We start from the raw sequence: 21,049 nt of genomic DNA on the forward strand, positions 1-21,049 counted from the left end.
GGCTCAAACTGTGTTTTCATCAGATACCATGGCACAGCCCAGCACTCAGGGTCTTGCCCATCCTGCAGCTGCTGGAAAGGACGAGCAGGGAAGAGCTTTGGGAAAAAGAATCATCCCAGGCGGGGTGAGGAGGACACACACCCCACCCCCACCCCTCACCCCCGCCGAGCCAGGGCTGTGCTGGGATGTGTGGCTGCTTGCCTGGCCAGGGAGGGTTGTTAGAGAATCCCAGAGTCTCAGTGTGGTTGGGGTTGGAAGGGATCTCTGCAGATCATCCACTCCAACCACCCTGCTAAAGCAGGTTGCTCAGGATCACAGTGTCCCTCCCATCACCAGGCAGTGGGCAGGAGAGTTCCCCTCCATCCCTACCCTGGACCCAGACCTCCATCCTTTTCCCCACTGCCTCTCCTGTCCATCCGTGGTTCCTGGCCTTCAGGATCCATGCTGCTCCGTGCCAGGTCAGGAGCTGCATGGAAAACACTCCCACCTGCCTGACTCCAATGCCCAGAGGTGCGATGGCAGAGCCCTGCCCAGGGTGCAGAGAGGATAGAGTCCCTCTACTCCCCACCACCCTCCTGGACCTCCCAGCCAGCAGCAGGTGCTCTCAGCACAGCACCACATATGGATCCTATAAGGGTTGACATCATCTCTCTGGACAGCCTCTGTGCACTGGGGAGGGACAGCGGTGGTAAGACCCTGGGGCTGCCCAGGGGTGTGGAGCCCCTTGCCACGCTAGGTACAACGTTCAGGGCAAGGGCAGCAGCGCTGGCTGGGCTCAACTTGCCAGCCAAGAGCAGGGGAAAGCCTTTTCCTGCTATAAACCAAGCACAGGAGCTGTGGAAGTCTCCAGGACACAATAAATAGGGGATCCCAGGATGCTTTACCTGTGTCCCAGTCTAGATCACTGGATGCTAATGGCCCAAGGTGGTTAATTTTCTTCTGCACTTCCATGGCAGCAGTTATCACATCATTCCATTCTATTTTTAAAGACTTCTTTTTTAAGCCCACCAAATACTGGAAGGAGTTAGAATGGATTCCAATTACAAGGTAGAATATTGCCCTCCAAAGCTTCAATAAATAACTTGATTTATTTACTTTTTTTTTTTTTAATGGTCTTATTTTAACCTCCAAAGAAAGGCAAAGTCTGCCAAATCTTGCTCAGTGCAGTAAAACCAGCCCAGTGTTACAGGGATTTCATATCATAATAACAACAAACTTCCAGAGGAGACCTTAAAAACAAAGGGCCCTGTCTGCTGCTCATGGAAATTCAGCCTCATGCCCTGGGGTCTGCAGCTCCTTTTTCCCTGCATGCCAGGGAAGCCTTCATGTGTGAGCCCCAGCCCCACCATGGCTCCCTGCTTCTCCACAGCCCCTCATTATCACCCAGTCCCCATCCCACCACGGGGAAAGTTGGAAGAGACTCTGAGGGTCAGCCAGTCCAACCCCCCTGCTAAAGCAGGGGCACCCACAGCAGCCTGCCCAGGGTCACAATGGCCGGGGGGGTTTGGAATCTCTCCAGAGAAGGAAACTCCACAATCTCTCTGGGCAGCCTGCTCCAGGGCTCCAGCACCCTCACACCAAAGAAGTTTCTGCTCCTGTTCAGTTGAAACCTCCTGGGTTCCAGTTTGTGCTCATCTCCTCTTGTCCTGCTGCAGGGCACCTCCAAGAAGAGCCTGGCCCCATCCTTTTGCCACTCAGCCTTTAGGTATTGGTAATGGCTTCAACCAGAGTCTGATGCAATGCTCAGTCCTTCCCCTGACCTGGGAGCTTTCAGAGCCAAAGCATCTCCTCTGAGCCCCAAAGAGCTGTGAGCCAAGAATCCATCCCTGCTTTTACTAAGGGTTGGCAACCCTAGGGGATGGAGATGTCCTCAGAGTGGTCCCCAGGCACATCCCTGTCCAAGCTGGTGCCTGCCCATTGCACCCATCCTGCATGAGGCTGGATCCACACCCACAAGAGCTAAGTGCTGGGTGCAGAGTTCCAGCCCCCTGGGGTGCAAGTGCCTGGGGGCTTGAGTGTGATCTTGGCTCCCCCCAAGCTGGCCCAGGCTCAGCCTTGCAGCTTTTTCTCTCTTTATTGTTTTTCCCCCTGCAGTTGGTCAGGATTTTAATTAATTCCCAAATCTCTTTTGGGCAGTGGGGCTGGGGCTGGAAGAAGCTCTGTCTGAAGTCGGTTTTGCAAATCAGGCCTGGCCATCTCAAACCAGCTCTGGGGGCAAAAGCATGGGGGCGGGGGGGGGGGGGGGGGGAGGGTGTCCCAATATCCGAGGGGGAAGCCTCCTGCTTGTGGAGCAGATCCTCCCCTTTGATGTCCTCCCGCAGTTATTCTTTCATTTCTTGAGCAAATAATCTGGATTTTCACAGTATTTACCTTGGAAATAATTATTTGTGCAAAGCATTTGACCAAGATAAACAGAGAATCTCTGGGTCTCTGCGGGGCTGGGAGGTCTCACGTTGCCCTAAACCTGCTCCAGAGTGCGTGCTCCGTGGGCAGCGGCCGGGCTGGAGAAGGGGAAAGCCTAGGACGTGCGTGTCCTAATGAACCTGCACGTCCTAACGAACCCAAGGAGGGCTGGGGACAAACCTCCTGCTAGCCCAGGGCACGTACAAGGCTCGAAAAAAATGCAGCCTCTTCACCCTTCATGAATTATGTCTGTAAAAGGGGCTGTTGCATCCCTGAATTCCCACAGATTTGGAGGCTGTAAAGGAGAAGGAGGGAGGGGGGAGGATAAAAAAAAAGGTGAAGGAAGGTTCAAAGACTGCTGCAGCTTCGGTTTTTCATCTCAAGTTAATCTCTGCAAGGCCTGAGGCAAAGTCACCTTTGGGTCAATACTCAGGTGTTTTTATCTGCCATCTCCATCTGCCCTGAGCTGCCCCCCAGCCCTCCCCAAGCTGCCCCTCCAGCCCTTCCCAAGCTGCCCCCAAGCCCTCCTGACCAGCCAGGGCTGCAGGGCAGGGCGGGGGGGTGCCTGGGGAATCCAGTCCCCCTGGTTCCAGCCAGGTTCTCCCAGGGCAGAGGGTAAACCCTGGACCCATGCTGCACCCCAGCACCAGCTCCCCACCACCCACTGCCCCATAGCTCTGGGGACAGAGCAGAGCAGTGAGACACTGGAGATTTTAAAAGCAAAAAGGGTTTTAAGTTAAGCATGGATCAACTGCCAGGCTTGGGTCAGTGGTGAGTGCCTAGGGGTGGGAGAAGGGTGCCAGGACCCTCAACCTGCCACCCACCTGCAGTGACCACAGGGTGGATGCTCCCAGCAAGGACCCACTGCATGCCTGGCAGGCTTGGGAAGGGCAATAAAAGAACAAATCCACCCTGGGCTCAGCTCTTTCACCTCCAAGGCTTTTATTAAGGTGTGCAACATGCCCACAATCACGGCTGGGATATGAGACAGGCAGCAGGCACTGGGCACCAGCATGGCAAGCGGGAGGGTGATGAGGCAGCAAGAGCTTGCAGGGACACTGCCTGGGGTAAGCCCTGGTCACAGGGTGACCACCAGAATGTCCTTTCTAGCAGCCAGTTCTGCAGAGATCCAGCTTTTACCCGTGGGTGGAGGAGGCTCAGCCCAGCCCCTGGCCCATGGGGCATTGGTGGGCTTGGCCATGGTTGTTTATCCGTGGTGCAGGAACTTCTAATGGTCAGTGGAGGCTTGGAGGTGTCCAGGCTACCAGCTGCATGTCCATCTGTCCATCTAGGTGCTGCCCTCTGTCACCAGAGCAAGGTCCTGCTGAAGTCATAGCTGCCTCCCAGCTCTGCTTCTCTAATGGCAGGAAGAAGAGCAGTTCTGAAACCTCTCAGGATTCTCCTTTTCCAGGGTGTGTGGCTTTGCAGAGTGACCCTGGAGACGACAAGGAGCATGGTCCCCTCCTGGCTGAGCCCTCACTTGCAGCAAAACCACCCCAGTGCTGCTCCTTCCACAGAACACACTCAGATGAACAGCACAAGGCAGCAGGCACACACAGCACCTCCTTTTTAACCCCTCTTTGAGAGGACTGCTGTTGGCATGCTGGAGAAAACCTGGAAGAGGAAAAAAATACCCTTTGCTTTCCAGTGATAAAGGAACAGAAACACCACCAGCAGGAGCCTGCAGCCTCCTGATCAGGCACCGTGCTGCAGCAGCTCCTGCACCGACAGACCTGCACGGCACACACTGGCTGTGAGGGGAAACCCTGATGAAGCCTAACCCTGAATCTACAGACCATGGATTGGATTTGAATCTGTTGACATTTCAATGCAAGCATTCTGAGGTCACTTCTCAGAACAACTGGTTGGTTTTGGGGAGGTTGGTTTTTTTCTTTCCTTCTCTCTCCCTCCACCTCTCTGTGAGTTCAGATCTTATCTGCACAGCTTTCACCCGGTGCAGTGGGGCGAGTCCCTGGGGCAGCTCAGCGCACCCTGCTCACCGAAAGCACCAGCCGTGGCCGGGGGTGGCTGGGTTCTGCTGGTGTGGGCACGACGTGAGGGATGGAGTGAGCTTGTGCCCGAGCACATGCTGAAGAGCTTTGCCCAGGCACAATTATTAAAAGCTTCACTGCCCCAAGGCCCTCGTTGCCAGGCTCCTGCACGAGGATCTCACCCAGCCTGGCACATGTGTGGCTCAGGCAGGCTCACACAAAGGACCATAAATGAGATTTAAGAGATGAGCTCGGTCCCCATCAAGCTCAGCAAACCCTGAGCCCCTGAGGTCTACCTAACCCAACATCCCACAGTCCCCAGCCCAGCAGGACATGGAGCAGGGACAAGCTCCTGCGCAGAGGGAAAACCAAGATGAAGGCTCTGGGGACTTGCAGCAATGATGGAGAGGCATGGGAAGGACAGGGTGGGCACCCAGGATGCCCAGTGAGTGCTCTGCACCAGTGTATGGTACAGTGACACCACCAGGCAGCCCTGCGCCACGGGAGGGCAACGGCTGGGCTGGGGCAGCACCAGTGGCATCTCAGGGGCTGGGGGTGGCAGCAGGGCACAGAGGGCCGTGCTGCATGCAGCGGATCAGCTCCTTGCGGTTGTCCAGGATGGTGTCGAAGCTCTCCTGCAGCCGGTTCTGCTGCTCCACCACTCGCTGCTGGAGGCCATGGATCCAGCGCAGCAGGGCCAGGCGCCGGTACATCACCAACTGGATGTGGTGCTTCTCCTTCTCCTGCTCCTTGAAGCGCTCCTTGTCCTGCAGATGCTGCATGGCCTCTGCCAGCACTGGGAAGAAGGTCCCCGGCTCAGACTCGGTCATCCCCGGCGGGGGTGGGCTGCCGGGGAGGGGCGCAGCGGCAGAAGGGTCCCAGGAGCTGCCGCAGGCACTGTCGGGGCTGTCGATGCTGAGGGAGCTGCTGGCGTAGCCGTTGTCCTCCACGGGGGAGCTGGGCGGCTTGCTGTACCCCACGGCTGGCTCCTCGCTGAGAGGGTTTTGGCTCCCAGCCCCGCTGACCTCCGCTCCCTCGGGGGGGCTGCGCAGCCCCGGCTCGGGCAGACACAGGCGGGTGGCACCCGGGCTCGGGGCGGCGTCTCTAAGCCGGCCCTGGCCCATCTGTCTCTGCGTTAATGACAGCAGATTATGGGGTGGATTTGTGGTGTTTTCGCTCCGGCTGCAGCCCTCCTCCAGCAGGGTCCCCGGCGCTGGCCGGCTCCAGTTCTCGTTGCTGTCACACACCTCTCCCACGAAGTTGGAGTTGGAGTCCTGCCCAGGCTCCGGGATGGCCGTGCCCAGCGCCGGGACCCCCTGGCCCTGCCGGAACGGGGCATTGGCACGGGCACCGGGCGGGCAGATGGCAAACATCTCGCTGGTCTCCTGCCTGCAAGAGACACAGAGGCATAATGTGCCTGTGGGGCACCAGCCTGCCACAACCAGAACTCTGGGCAGCCACAGGCAGAGAAAATACTCTCTGATTTTATTTTATTGCCGTTGCAGGTGTTAAAAAAAATACATTAGCACATGTGGCACTTTGAGACATGGTCTAGTGGCCACAGGGGTGTTGGTTGGAAGGTTGGATGTGATGATCTTAGAGGTCTTTTCCAACCTTAGTGACTTTATGAATCTATGAAAAGAAACTTCTTCCAAGCAAACCTCCACCAGCCCCAAATTACTGCTCTGCACAAACTCTGCCACCGTCCCCATCCTGGGCTGTTGGTCAGGTCTGGTCTCCACCAGCACCCAAACCACTTAACCCCACTTGGCTGCTTCCTTCTCCACAGGACTGGGAGCAGACAGGACCAGAACAAAGCTAACCCAGCATTTCTCGCTGGGTCACTGGCAGCGAGGGCTGGTCTCCAAGCGCTCCCAGCGAGGCCACGCTCACAAGAATCACATGAAGGAAAACCCATCATTGAGTGTCCTGGGTTCACCCTGGGAAGCAGCACAGAGGCAGGAGGGGCCCAGGGTGCAGCGTGCACAGCTTGGGGTGTGTGGCACAAGAATGGAAAGAGCCGTGAAGATGCATCATGATGTGGTACAACCCTGGTGCCACCACCTCTGTTATGGACCCTACAGCTCTGGCCCCCTGGGCTGGTGATGCCCTGCAGTGTGCACTGTGCCCAGGGCTGGACAGCTCAGACCTGTTCGTTTGCAAAGGCAAGGTTGGCACCAGAGAGAGAAGGGAGAGAGTCCGTGTAGGGCTGACCCCGTCCTTGCTCCCCGAAGGCTGGGGACCCCCCTGCCCCCCGATCCCCAAGAGCCTGGGACCCTCAAGAGACCTGAGACCTCGCAAAGGCTAGGACCCCCTGAATACCTAGAATCCTTTCAAAGGCTCCCCCTCCCAATCTCCTAAGACTAGAACCTTCCCAAAAACTGAGATCCCCCAAAGGTTGGGACTCTCCCAAAGGCTGGAACCCCCCGAAAATGAGCTCCCCCACCTCCCCTCCCCAAAGATCTGGAACACCTCTAAAAGCTGGGACTTCTCTCAAGGCCTGAGACGTCCCCCGAAGATCTGGAACCTCCCCCAAGAGCTGGGACCCCCCCAAAGACTGGGACACCCCCGAAAACCTGGAACCTCCACCCCGGAGCCTGGTCCCCCGCGGACGGCGCACCGCCGCCCCCTCCTCCCCCCTCCAGCAGCTCCCAGCGCTGCCCGGGAGGTGCTCCCGGCCCCGCCGCCGCACGGGTGGATGCGCCAGGGCAGATCCGTGCCCGCAGCCCCGGAACCGGTGATGGGGACGAACCGAGGAACACCCCCGGCACCCGCAGAGCCCCCCACACCCGCGGGAACCAGCGCCAGGCCCCTCCCGCCGCAGCCGCATTGCGCCGGGACACAGGCGGGAGCCGGGGCGGCGGCTGCGACCCCCGAGCGCAGCCCGGGCCCGGCCGCGAGCACTCACCGCGGCCCCGGGGCTCGGTCCCGTCCCTGCTGCCGCCGCCGCCGCCACGGGTGGGAGCGGAAGCGGCTCACGGGGGGAGGTGTCACGGCAGCACTTCCGAGGGCTCCGGGCTGCGCCGGGGGGGGACCGGGATAGGCGGGAGGGACACGGGGATGGGCAGGGGGGGCAGCCGGGCGGCTCCCGGAGCTGCCTGCTGCGGCTGCACCGACCGGCGGTGCTTGGAGGGGGGTGCGTCTGGCTGTCTCTCCATCCGTTTTTCTGGCCCTCCATCTATCTCTATCCTACATCCTATATCCTCTATCTCTATTGCTGTCTATATCTACATCTGTATTTGTCACTGACTCAGCAAGTCATGGAATCATTTGGAGTGGGGAAGCCCTTGATGATGCTGAAGTCCAACCATTAAGCCAGCACTACACTGTGTCCCTCAGCACCACATCTCATAGAACCACAGAATTATTTTGGTTGGAAGAGCTCTTAAAGATCAGCAAGTCCAACTGTTCTCTAACTCTGCCAGATCTGGTGCTAAGCCATGTTCCTCAGCACCACATCTCTGCAGCTTTGAAACACCTCAGGGGTGGGGATTCAACACCTCCCTGGGCAGCCTGTTCCAATGCCTGACCACTCTTACAGGAAAGAAATTGTTATTGATGTCCAACTTAAACCTCTCCTGGTGCAACTTGAGGCCATTTTCCCTTGTCCTATTGCTTGTTACTTGGGAAAAGAGACCAACTCCCACCTCACTCCAACCTCCTCTCAGGGATTTGTAGAGAGAGCCAGAAGGTCTCCCTTCAGCCTGCTTTTCTCCAGGCCAAACAACCTCAGTTCCCTCAGCTGCTCCTCACCAGCCCTGTTCTCCAGATCCTTCCCCAGCTTTGTTGCCCTTCTGTGGACACACTCCAACCCCTCAATGTCCTTCTAGGAGTGAGGAGCCCAAACCTGAACCCAGTATCTGAATCCAGTGACTTCAGTGTGCCCTGGTCCTGCTGCTCACACTATTCCTGATCCAGGTCAGGATGTCACTGGCCTGCTTGGCCACTTGGGCACACTCTGTATCATCTTCAGACGCTGTCAGCCAGCACCCCCAGAGATATACCATGTATGACATGCCCTTGTATCTACAAGCATCTATAGCATCCCACAGGAACTTCCTCCTGGAGGAAATGGGAAAATTCCCACCTGTGTCAGCCTGGCCAGGGAGAAGGGGGCAGAGGGCCACAGGTTGGAGCTTCTCACAACCCACAGCCCTGACATGGGATGGGAACCATGCTGAATGCATCCTACCATGGGCATTGTGGCCAGGTTTGGGACATGCTGACTCTTTCCCAGTGCCTGCCCTGTGGGTCCCGTGAGCCTCAGCAGATCCCTGTGGGGACAAGGAGGACAGTGGGTCCCACACACTCAATGGGGTCTTTATTCTCCTCATCCAGGGCTGGGGTGTCCATGGGCTGGGAAAGGAAAAGGCTGAGCAACATCAAACAGCTCCCACGAGTGCTGGGCTGGCATGGGGGGGTCACATGAAGCACCATGAGTGTTTCAGGAGATAAAGAGGCTTTGTTGGGCTGGGGGCTGTGCTGGGGGGTGGGCAGGGAAGATGTATTGCATGGTGGCCAGGCTGGTGCTGAAGAATCCCACCCCCCTTCCCTCTTACCCACAGAGCTGTCCTGAGAGGTGATCTCCTGCTGGGTCCCCCCAAAGAGACCTTCACCAGCATCCCGTGGGAGCTCTGGGAGAGACATGGCATGAGCACAGTGCCATCATGCCAGAGGCTTTGCAGCCCAAGCCCACCCCATCCAAAACCAGGGCTCAAGGCATCCCACCTCTCCCAGAGGAAGAGAAGGAGGGCATGAAAGTGCTTTAAGGCTGGATGAAGATCCTTTCCAAAGCTCTGGACTGCTGGAGGTGGACCTGGGGCAGAAACCCCACAAGTAGACATTCCCCCACGACATTGCAGGGGTTGAGAGCAGAGGAGCAACACTCATGAGTGACAAATAAAGTCTTTTAACTTTCCATCTGCCTGACAGTCCCCCAGGCAGCTTCTCTTGCTCCGGGCTGCTCCAGCCCCAAAGGCTTTGACACCTCCATCGAGGAGAAATTGGTGGGGTAGGACCAAGAGCTGTAAGTAGGACACTTGTGCCGCAGCACTGCTCCTAGGAAAGCCTGAGATGAAAGAAACAAAACCTTCCCGTCACACAGGAAAGGCAGAAACCAACCCAGACAGGACTGGGAATGGGCAGGAAAGGAAAAAGAGCTCAGAGGAACAATGGGCTCAGCTCTGCCTTGGGCTGAGCCTTGGCTTGGAGTGCTGGGCTGTGTCTTACTCCCATTCGGAGCCTGAACTCCAAGCAAAGCAAATTATTTGTCACTGAGAGGAAGGAGAAGGTCTCATCCCTTCAGGAACCTTCTCAGGTTTACCGGGAGGAGGCACAGCTGACACAGACCTTTTTCAGCACCGGTTTGGATCTCAGCAAGCAGAAGGAAGCTGGAAGTTCATCTGAAGTTTGGCTGGTGGGGTAGGAGCTGGGTTTGCTCCTCTCTCAGCTTTACTGTCATCTTCCCCTCCTCTTCCCCCACTTTGTTCCAGAAATAAATTAAAAGCTCTCCCTGCAGGAAATTAAAAATCCTTTAAGAAGACAGAGCACAGGACCTGATGTGCTGGGGTTTCAGAGCTGGGTGAGCTGGGTGAGATGAGCACAGTGCACCACAGGGCTTAGAGAGAAGAAGAATACTATGGTGACCCCCACAGAGCCACTCCAGAAGGCACTGGCACTAGGTTTGTCCAACAAAGCAGGTCCATGGGACCTTGGATGCATCATCCTTGCTCTGGGCCCAGCATCTGTCCTAGCTGTGAGTCCCTCCTTGCACTCAGGTGGCTTCCATGACCATTGGGACCTTGCACCAAGAGAGACCTGGCCCTGGCCATGGTAGAAATCATCCTTTAAACACAGCCTCTGATCGGTGCTCAGAGCAGGCTGCAGGCTGCCGGCTGCTGCTCATCTGCTGTGTCCTGCTAAGTGATGTAAGATGCAGCCTGCCATGAGCTTTGAACAAAATTGGTCCCAGAAGGAGTCTTCACACTCAGCCCTGTGCCCTCCTGACATCAGCCTCATGCCATGGACACAGTGCTGGGTGCCCAATCTCTGTCAGGGAGGAGAGACACAAGGAGCTCAAAGCTACCCAGTGAGGGAGGGGTGAGGGGCTGCAGTTCCTGCAGGGTAATGGGCACATGCATGGTTGTGTCCAGTCCCACCAGCATGGACTGGGATGGCAGAGGGAGGGGAAAACAGCCTTCAGCATCAGCCAAGGGCAAGGACCCCACAGCCTTGCTGGGGAGCTGTGGAACGCAGGAGCAGGTGAGTGCTAGTGTTGCTGGGCCCCAGTTCTGCTTCCAGCCCTTCTGCCCAGGGGACATGTGCAGTGCATGCCCACTGCACACCCACTGCATGCAGTGTGCACATCCATAGCACACCCGATTCACACCCACTGCATGCAGTGTGCACACCCATAGCACACCCGATTCACACCCACTGCATGCAGTGTGCACACCCATAGCACACCCGATTCACACCCACTGCGTGCAGTGTGCACACCCACAGCACACCCGATTCACACCCACTGCATGCAGTGTGCACACCCACAGCACACCCGATTCACACCCACTGCATGCAGTGTGCACACCCATAGCACACCCGATTCACACCCACTGCGTGCAGTGCGCACACCCACAGCAGACCCGATTCACACCCACTGCGTGCAGTGTGCACACCCATAGCACACCCGATTCACACCCACTGCGTGCAGTGTGCACACCCACAGCACACCCGATTCACACCCACTGCGTGCAGTGCGCACACCCACAGCACACCCGATTCACACCCACTGCATGCAGTGTGCACACCCATAGCACACCCGATTCACACCCACTGCGTGCAGTGCGCACACCCATAGCACACCCGATTCACACCCACTGCGTGCAGTGCGCACACCCACAGCACACCCGATTCACACCCACTGCATGCAGTGTGCACACCCACAGCACACCCGATTCACACCCACTGCGTGCAGTGCGCACACCCACAGCACACCCGATTCACACCCACTGCGTGCAGTGTGCACACCCACAGCACACCCGATTCACACCCACTGCGTGCAGTGTGCACACCCATAGCACACCCGATTCACACCCACTGCGTGCAGTGCGCACACCCATAGCACACCCGATTCACACCCACTGCGTGCAGTGTGCACACCCATAGCACACCCGATTCACACCCACTGCGTGCAGTGTGCACACCCATAGCACACCCGATTCACACCCACTGCGTGCAGTGCGCACACCCATAGCACACCCGATTCACACCCACTGCGTGCAGTGTGCACACCCACAGCACACCCGATTCACACCCACTGCGTGCAGTGTGCACACCCATAGCGCACCCGATTCACACCCACTGCGTGCAGTGCGCACACCCATAGCACACCCGATTCACACCCACTGCGTGCAGTGCGCACACCCATAGCACACCCGATTCACACCCACTGCGTGCAGTGTGCACACCCACAGCACACCCGATTCACACCCACTGCGTGCAGTGTGCACACCCATAGCGCACCCGATTCACACCCACTGCGTGCAGTGCGCACACCCATAGCACACCCGATTCACACCCACTGCGTGCAGTGCGCACACCCATAGCACACCCGATTCACACCCACTGCGAGCACACCAGTGCTTGGGCTGGGAGAATAAGGGAGCCCTGGTGCATGGAGAGGCTGCGTGCAGGGCAGGGTGTGGGCTGGAGCCTGCAGCACTAAAGGAAATGAAACGTTTCTTTGGGAGATTTCCACATTCTTCCCCTTTCCAGACGCCCTTTGGTTCTCATCTCCTGCCCTGTCCTGCATGGGGCACCAGCCTGAGCAGGGAGCTGGGCAGGACCCCTTGTGTGGGCATGTTCAGCCTGGGCAGGGAGCTGGGCAGGACCCCTTGTGGGGCCATGTTCAGCCACGCAGTGATGCTGGGATGGGATCAGCTGTGCACCTTCCATGGCCAGGAGCATCCTGGCAGCAGCCCACCTGGCACACAGCTCACTCAGGAGCCACCACCCTACCGGCTGGCTCAGCTTAGGACCCCAGTGCTGGGATGAGCAACCTGTCCTGAAAGAGTTAAGGGTGAAACACTAAACAAAAAAATAAGAAGACGAGAAGACGACAAAATTACGAAAGCACAAAGTGCCCTGAACCACATGCGACCCAACCTCGCCCCCTCGCCCCCCCGCTCATCTGAGTTTAATAACGGAGCAGGGAAATCTCCCAAAAAGCTCCCGGAGAAATTAAAGTAAACAGCAGACTGCCCCCCTGTGCCTCGCTGCCCCCCTGTGCCTCGCTGCCCCCCCGTACCTCGCTGCCCCCTGGTGCCTCACTGCCCTCGCTGCCCCCCGTGCCTCGCTGCCCTCGCTGCCCCCCTGTGCCTCGCTGCCCCCCCGTGCCTCGCTGCCCCCCTGTGCCTCGCTGCCCTCGCTGCCCCCCGTGCCTCGCTGCCCTCGCTGCCCCCCTGTGCCTCGCTGCCCCCCCGTGCCTCGCTGCCCCCCCGTGCCTCGCTGCCCCCTTGAGCCTCGCTGCCCTCGCTGCCCCCCGTGCCTCGCTGCCCCCCTGTGCCTCGCTGCCCCCCGGTGCCTCGCTGCCCCCCTGTGCCTCGCTGCCCCCTGGTGCCTCGCTGCTCCCTGCTGCCCCCCTGTGTCTCGCTGCCCCCCTGTGCCTCGCTGCCCCCTGGTGCCTCGCTGCCCTCGCTGCCCCCCTGTGCCTCGCTGCCCCCCGTGCCTCGCTGCCCCCCTGTGCCTCGCTGCCCCCTGGTGCCTCGCTGCCCTCGCTGCCCCCCTGTGCCTCCCCGCAGCTCCCTGCGCCCCGCTGCCCCCTGCAGCCTGCTGCCCCCTTGAGCCCCGGTGCCCCATTCGCTGCTCGGCCACCACCACTCACTGCAGGCTAATTGCAAACACATTCCAGTAAATACCGGGGGGCAATGGGGGAGCCGGTGGCTGGGTGAGGACAGCTCTCCCAGCACCCAGCAGAAATCTGGGCTGAAATTGGGGCGTAAGTTTGGGCCCAGGACAGTTGGGCAAAGATAGGGCCATGGGGAATGCTGTGGCCCAGTGGCTCCGTGCCACATCCCTGGTTGTGAGGGGCTTCACACGGCTGAGGCTTCAGGTCCAACGTTGCTGGTGGGAACAGAAGCCACTGGGACCATCACATTGCCCAGTGTCTGAAGGCTGGGGCTGAAGAACCTGTCAGGAGTGCTGGTGGGTCCTGTGGGAGGAGGATGGTGCTCTAAAGAGTTTGTCCTTGTGGCCTCACAACATTTAAATCCCATGGTCTTCATAGATCTTGGTCAGCTGAAGGAAAGAAAAGCAGCCCCAGGCTGTACAAGTGCTGCTCACTGCTCTTCAGGGAGGGGACCACAAAGCCACCAGCCTTGACAGGTTAATGGGAGCTAAGCATTGCTGCCAGCCTGGCCCTAATCCACCTTCATCCCCATCCTCATCTCCACCATATCCATCTCCATCTCCATCCCCATCCCTGTCCTCCAGTGCCCTCACACCCAGCACCCCATGGTCTGCATTTCCCATGGGATTTTCTGGGGAAAAGACCACTCAAGGGCAGGGAAAGGGGGCAGAGTGCATCTCCATCCTCTGCCTCCTTCCCCTGCCTCCTTCCCCTGCCTCCCTCCTCTGCTTTCCTAACTCCCAGCAGAGGTTTATGATGGTTCAGGAGCTGTGTTCTGCCAGTGGAGTGAAGCTCCTCTGGGCTTTATCTGCTGATGAGTTACAAAAGGGGACGCCAGCTCCACCCCTCCCATCAGAGCAGGACCCAAAAGTCACCATTTCCTCTTGGCCTGTGAATCACTAATAAGCTCCAGACAGAATGGCCTGATGAGGAAATTGTTTGGGAAATGGGGGAGGAAGGGGGAGGAACAGGGGCCCACAGCTCCACTGGTGGCTCTGGGTGGCTTACCCCTTGCTGTCACCTCCCTGTGCTGCAGGACATCACTACCTTGGGGTCTCCAAATCTGCTCCAGCCAGGGGCCACATCTCTAGCCCAGCTGCAAGGGAGGGAGGTTCACCACTGGCTGGATTTGTCCATCTGTGAGGGTCTGGGGACAACAATCCCTGTCCATCTCATCCTGTGGGTTTTCCTCTGACCTCTGGCCATCAGCTGTGCCAGGGTAGTGACACTCCAGGAAATCTCTCCATCATCTGATGGAAATGATGGTGGGTGGGCACCCACCAGCCTCTGAGCCCTGCACATTTCTGGGCTGTCCCTGGCCAAGGCAGACCCAGCCATCAGTTGCAGGAGCTCTCAGCTTGCAAAATGATACGAGGGCACTGGTGCCCACAGGTTCTGGGATGCTGCTTGGAGTGTGTTTGGGAATGGCTGTGCTCCTGCCCTCACCAAAACCCAACCACTCCCAGAAAAGCAAGCTCCTGCTCCTAGGAAGGTGTGGCGAGGAATTCAGAAGGCTGTGGTGATCAGTTCAGAAGGTTGTGGTGATCAGTTCAGAAGGTTATGTTGATCAATTCAGAAGGCTGTGGTGATCAGTTCAGAAGGTTATGTTGATCAATTCAGAAGGCTGTGGTGATCAGTTCAGAAGGTTATGATGATCAATTCAGAAGGTTGTGGTGATCAGTTCAGAAGGTTATGTTGATCGATTCAGAAGGTTGTGGTGATCAGTTCAGAAGGTTATGTTGATCAATTCAGAAGGTTGTGGTGATCAGTTCAGAAGGTTGTGGTGATCAATTCAGAAGGTTGTGGTAATCAGTTCAGAAGGTTGTGGTGATCAGTTCAGAAGGTCGTGGTAATCAATTCAGAAGGTTTTGTGCAACAAGACCTATGCTGTGGACAGTCTGTGCCAGCACTTGGGGCAGCACCATCCTCATCCCATGCTGGTCCCCAACCACTCAGTCCCACAGCGATGGGACTGTCCCCTCCTGCCCTGCAGACAACAGAGCAGCCCAGCTCAAAGCACCTTCCAACTGCTGCACACTTGTCCTGGAACAGAAAGGCTTCACATTTGGACCTCATAACGCAGAGAACTACAGGATTTGGAAATTTCAGTCTTGGCCACAAATCTGATACATTCCTCAAATGCTTTAATTTATCCCTTTGTCACAATTTTGGAGCAGAGGTTGGGCTTCAGCTGCTTTGAGCAATAACTGCAGCAGATTCTAACCTGAAGGATTCATCTTGCATCGCATTCATGGAAATTAAACGTTTGATGGCACATCATCAGAATTTCCTGAGGTGGGAACTGCTCCTCCAGAGAACTTTGAACAAGCTCTAATCAAAGAACACTTTGGGGTTGTGGTTTTGTTGGGCTTTTTGTTTTTTTTTCAATCTCAGCTTCCCCTTCACCTAAACCGAGTCAAAACATCTGTGAAAATTCAACCACAGCAAAACTGGCTGGAGAAATTAAAACTGGGGGTGTAAGATTCAGGGGCTGGCCACGTTGCAGCCAGGTGGGACAGGCTCTGCGCTCAGGGTGTTGGTGTGGCCTGCACTGCTGCAAGCCCCCGTTCAAGAAGGATGAAGAGGGTACAGCAAAGGACTGCAAAGATGCTGAGGGGACTGGGACATCTCTCTGATGACAGCAGAGGGAATTGGGGCTGTCCTGTCTGGAAAAGAGGAGACTGAGGGGGGATTTAATCAATGCTGATCAATACTTCAAGGGTGGGTGTCAGGAGGATGGGACCAGTCTGTTTTCAGTGGTGCTCAGTGGCAGGACAAGGGGTAACAGGCACAAACTTGGACATGGGAAGTTCCAGCTATATATGAGGAGGAACTTCTCTAATTTAAAGGTGATGAAGCACTGGAGTAGGCTGCCCAGAGAGCTGGTGTCTCTGGAGAGACACCTGGATGTGTTTCTGTGTGACCTTCTCTAGGTGAGCCTGCCTTGGTGGGGTTGGACTCAGTGATCTCCAGAGGTCCTTTCCTGCCCCTACCATGCTGTGATGGAGGTTCAGGGGTGACCTCATTGCCCTCTACAACTACCTGAAAGGTGGTTGTAGCCAGGAAGGGGTTGGTCTCTTCTCCCAGGCAATCAGCACCAGAACAAGAGGACACAGTCTCAAGCTGCACCAGGGGAGGTTTAGACTCGAGGTGAGGAGAAAGTTCTTCACTGAGCGAGTCGTTCGTCATTGGAATGTGCTGCCCAGGGAGGTGGTGGAGTCACCGTCCCTGGAGGTGTTCAAGAGGGGATTGGATGTGGCACTTGGTGCCATGGTCTAGTCATGGGGTCTGTGTTGATAGGTTGGACTAGATGATTCTTGAGGTCTCTTCCAACCTTAGTTAGTTATACTGTGTGAAAGTTACACTGTGTTATACTGTGTGATTGTGCGAGCAGGGTCTGGTGGTGGGGAGGCTTCCACTGCCCATCCCCAGTGCCCTGAGCATCGTGCCAGCAGCACCTGCTGGGGCTGCCACTGCTGGGAGGTAGCCAGGTGCCAGCCCTGGTGTGGCTCAGCACAAGGTGGGCTCCCCACAGCAAGAAAAGAAAAAAGCTCTTTTGAACTGAAAAAGGACATTTTCACACAGAATCACAGAACCCTTATGCCTGGAATCCTCTGCTTTTGAATAGAAATAGAATAAAAATACCTTTTCTGTATTTAATTTCAGAAATAAAAATAGAAATTCCAAGGCTGGGTTCATTTTTCTTCCTCTTTCTTCCTTTTCCACAGCAAGATGAAGTGACAAAGGGAAAGTCAGGCTCGAATCACCCTTTGTCACCTGAGCAACCTGCTCTAGCTGGGGACACCCCAGCTGAGTGCAGGGAGCTTGTAGCAGATGACTCTAAAGGTCCCTTCCAACCCAAACCATTCCATGATTCTATGACTGTTTTAAGTTCCCCCAGGCTGAGAGCTGCGATGGGAAGCAAGAAGCAAACCCAGAACTCCTGTGGGCATTTGGGTGCATTGGGAGCACCTTTCCTCAGGGGTGGCACAAGCAGGCAGCTGGCAGCCGCTGCTCCTCAGCTCTGATACTGGCCGCGGGTGCCCCAGTGCCAGACAGGGAACGGTGGCACATTTTTGAGGTCAGAAAGCAGATTTTCCAGCAAGGAGAGCAGCTTGCCAAGATAAACCCCAGCTTCCTGCCGGGTCGGTTCCCATCAGCCTGTTTTGGGTCCCGGCGAGACGGACCCCGGCGAGGGGCAAATTCTCTCTGCATGGGTGAAATTCCCCCCGCCGCCGAGGTTATCATCCCAGAACAGGAACCAACAATATCCTTTCATTTAGACACTAATTTGAAAAATGTGCTGCAGCTGGGGGAGGAAGGGCCCTGGCTGCTCCACAGCCTTTGAAAAATCCAGGCGGGAGCCAAGCCAGAGGGAAAACAAAACCCCTCGGGGATGTGGATGGCTCAGCGATGCCGTGGGCTGTGCCCAGCGCTGCTACTAGTGCCATGGGCTCCAGTTGTTCTGCCTGTGCCAAGAGGGATGATGGGAAGAGCCACGATGTAGCCAGGCACAGGGACGTTCCAGGGCACCAGGGTCATCCTGGGGCACCAGAGACATCCCAGGGCACTAGGGACTTCCTGGGGCACCAAGCCCCCATGTCCCAGCTGGTATCAGGGAAATGAGGTGGCTCAGGCTGTCCTGGAGCTGAGAGCTACATCCATAATGGGTTTTTGGTTTTGCTTTTAAGATCATCAAGTCCAACCATTGTCTAACTACCAAGGCTGGTGTTAAGCCTTGTCTCTCATCAGGTTTCCAAATCCCAGCATGGCTGGGGTCTTAAGAGACCTCTGGAGATCACCCAGTCCAACCCCCCTGCTAAAGCAGGGCACCCACAGAAGCTTGTCCAGGATCCCAATGCCCAGGTGGCTTTGGAGTATCTGCAGAGAAGACTCCACAACTTCTCTGGGCAGTCTGCTCCAGGGCTCCAGCACACTCACACCAGAGAAGTTTCTCCTCCTGTTCAGATGGAACCTCCTGGGTTCCAGTTTATGCTCATTGCCCCTTGCCCTGTCACTGGGCACCTCTGAGAAGAGTCTGACCCAATCCCTTTGGCCCCCACAGGTGCTTCAGGTCTTGCTGAGCATTGATCAGATCCCCCCTGGGGCTGCTCTTCTCCATGCTCAACATCCTCAGGGCTCTCAGCCTTTCCTCCTCATAGAGATGCTCCAAGCCCCTCAGCATCCCTCCTGGCCCCGATGGGCAGGATCAGCCCTGGGATCCCGGGGTACATCCCTGCGATCCCAGGGTACATCCCTGCTGGGGGCGTGCTGGGAGCACTGGGATGCAGGATGCTGGGACACGATGGGTCACCAGGAGCCTGGGCTGTCCCCAAGCTCCTCCACACCCAGACAAAGAGCGCCGGCTCCTGCAGCCCCCCCCAGCAGCTGGCACCGAGGGGACATTAATCCCACAAAAGTGCTGCTCCGGGGGGGGATCAGTGGGAGAGGTGAGGGGCACGCTGCTGAGCCCCCACCATCGCTGCCCCCTTCCATCCCCCTATTGACTGCCTAAACAGTTCTTTGGTGATTACAATGTCAATATTGCCTTTCATGGAGTAAAGGCCTTTTATGGGATCCCCACACACTTAACCACTTAACCCCGGGCACAAAAAGAGCAGTGAATGAGCTGTTCAGAGGCTGCTCGTGCAGAAAAGCAGGAGCTGAATGGGATTTGGGGAGCCCTGTGTATCAATTGCTATGCTTGAGGGGCCCTCAATGGGGCTTTTGGCGTTCGAGCATGTGCCAAAGGGCTGGCGTGGGGCTGGAGGAGTGGCAGAGAAGAAAAGAGAAGGAAAAAAGCAGCTGCTTCTCTGTAATAAAACAATGATTTATTCATAGCCACTTGGGGAAGGGGATGAGGGGGAGAACACAGGGAAGTGCCAAAGTGATGCTTGTCTTTCTGCACACCTGGGAGGAGCTCAGGCTGAGCCCACCTGGGGAGCAGGAGGCTAAGAGACCCCCAGAGCTGCCCATTGGGACCCCCAGATCATGGGCACCCCTAGCACTACCCATTGGAACCCTGGAGCTGCTCATGGCAACAGCTTTCATGGGGCTAGGGAAAAGGGGAACAAATTCAAAGCAGATCTGGAGTGAAAAGGCTGAGATAAAGAGAGGCACCAGGCAAAGCTGGGAACAGGAGGGATGGAGAGGTGGCAGCACATGGCTGGGTGGGTGGAAGGAGAGAGGCTGGCACCAGCACCAGATGGGCTTCCTGGTGGGCTGTGGGTGTCTCCATGCAGAGCTGGGTGTACAGGAGCAGGGCTTGGAGCAGAGATTGGTGGCTGTGGCCTTGCCCACCAGGAGCAAAAATCAGGGGTGCAGGGACAGGCATCACTCACCCTACAGCAGGAAAGGGACGCCAGAGGGTCATGCTCCCTCCTTGCCAGGCCACAAATGGGAGCTCAGGGAAGTCACGAAGAGCTAAGGAGGAGCAGATCAAGCCCAGCTCTGGCCCTATTTTTAGGCCAGTGCAGATGGAAGGATGAAAGAGGTGGGGGGAGGCAGGGCAGGAACAGGAGCAAGGCAAACAAACGCCCAGCAGATGTCGGGAGCAGGGCTCTGCCCCACATAGGATATGTGCACGGCTCCTGGAGACAGTGGCTCTGCTGGCCTTGACCCACAGGGACCATGGGGTGCAGGGGGACCAAGGCAAAGTGGGGCACAACGTCCCCTCCATTGTCCTCCATTGCCAGGGTTCACCCCGGGGTGGTGGCACCACATCATCCCTGTGCCCTCCTTGATGCCTCTGCAAAACTTTGAAGCTATGAGCAGGAAAAATCCCAAACATCATCAGACCCCTGTGCCCCATCCAGGCTCCCTGGGCTGGGAATCAGGGAGGAAGGAAAAGGCATTTTCTCCCCCCAGTTTGGTGTTCAACTATGACAGGGCTCTTCAAAACCCACCTTCAGGCTTCAGGTAAAAGGAAACCTGGTAATGCTCACCTTGGCATATCCCAAGAAGCCAAGGAGGTGGTGCTGGGGCCTTGAGAGCCCAAAGGGGAGGATACATCACCTGCTCTGCTTCAAAACCCAGCCCATGCCAGAGACCTCCTCACTGGCCCAAAGCTGAGCCCCATTCATCACTCCTGGAGATGGGATGCACCAGATAATGAGTGGCTGAAAGCCAGAGAGGATAAATAACTGTGACATGGCTGCTCTTGGAGACACCCTCCCTGTCCACACTTTTGGTGGGTGCCTGGGGGGGATCTTTCTGCCCTTTAACCCTCGTGTTGGGTTCAGGACAACTGATTAAAGGCCCAGGACAGCTGAGGTGTGATAAGCACACACCAAACATGCAGCACCCTTCTCCTCATGTGTCCAGTCCAACACAATTCTTCATGTGTTGGAAATACAGATGATTTTAGCCTGGGTCCATCTGGTTTCTCAAATAGCCTGTCTACTTGATAAATAACATAAATTAAATTAGACAAGACAAACAAATAGTTTTGTTGGGGTTTTGTTGTGGGTTGGGCTTTTTTTTTTCCTCTCCCCCTTTCAGTCTCTTGGCAAAAAGGAGGGGGGGGGAAAAAAACTCCACAGGAGAACATAATTCAGTGACTGCCTTGAGCCCTCGAGGAGCCAAGCAGTGGTGAAGGCTCTGATTATAAACGTGTCTGCAATGTTAACCTTTCACACCCAGCCAAGGCCCCCTCCCTCTGCTTACCAGTTCTTCTTAATGTCTTCACTGTCCTTTAGGTACCTGTCTGAGAGCTCCTTCTCTCTGCACACTCAGCAGGTAACATCCCCCA

General features: G+C 56.6%; 1 protein-coding gene across 1 annotated transcript; it reads right to left on the reverse strand.

The window, feature by feature from the left end:
• Window positions 1–3,328: 3,328 nt before the first annotated feature.
• CUNH1orf216 (chromosome unknown C1orf216 homolog) lies at window positions 3,329–7,574 on the reverse strand. Its single transcript, XM_068159332.1, has 2 exons — window positions 7,303–7,574; window positions 3,329–5,783 (listed from the first exon to the last, which is right to left on the reverse strand). Exon 2 carries the CDS (start codon window positions 5,765–5,767, stop codon window positions 4,937–4,939), a length of 831 nt encoding a protein of 276 aa, XP_068015433.1. The 5' UTR covers window positions 5,768–5,783; window positions 7,303–7,574; the 3' UTR covers window positions 3,329–4,936.
• Between the last annotated feature and the right edge of the window lie 13,475 nt (window positions 7,575–21,049).

The sequence above is a fragment of the Melanerpes formicivorus genome, unplaced genomic scaffold (assembly GCF_026170545.1).
Source record: "Melanerpes formicivorus ecotype bairdi unplaced genomic scaffold, bMelFor1.0.p_v2 SCAF_45, whole genome shotgun sequence".
Taxonomy (NCBI): Eukaryota; Metazoa; Chordata; class Aves; order Piciformes; family Picidae; genus Melanerpes; species Melanerpes formicivorus.

What these genes read in the sequence shown, in the direction of transcription:
- CUNH1orf216 (XM_068159332.1), bottom strand. Translation starts at nt 5,767, where the DNA reads ATGTTTGCCATCTGCCCGCCCGGTGCCCGTGCCAATGCCCCGTTCCGG.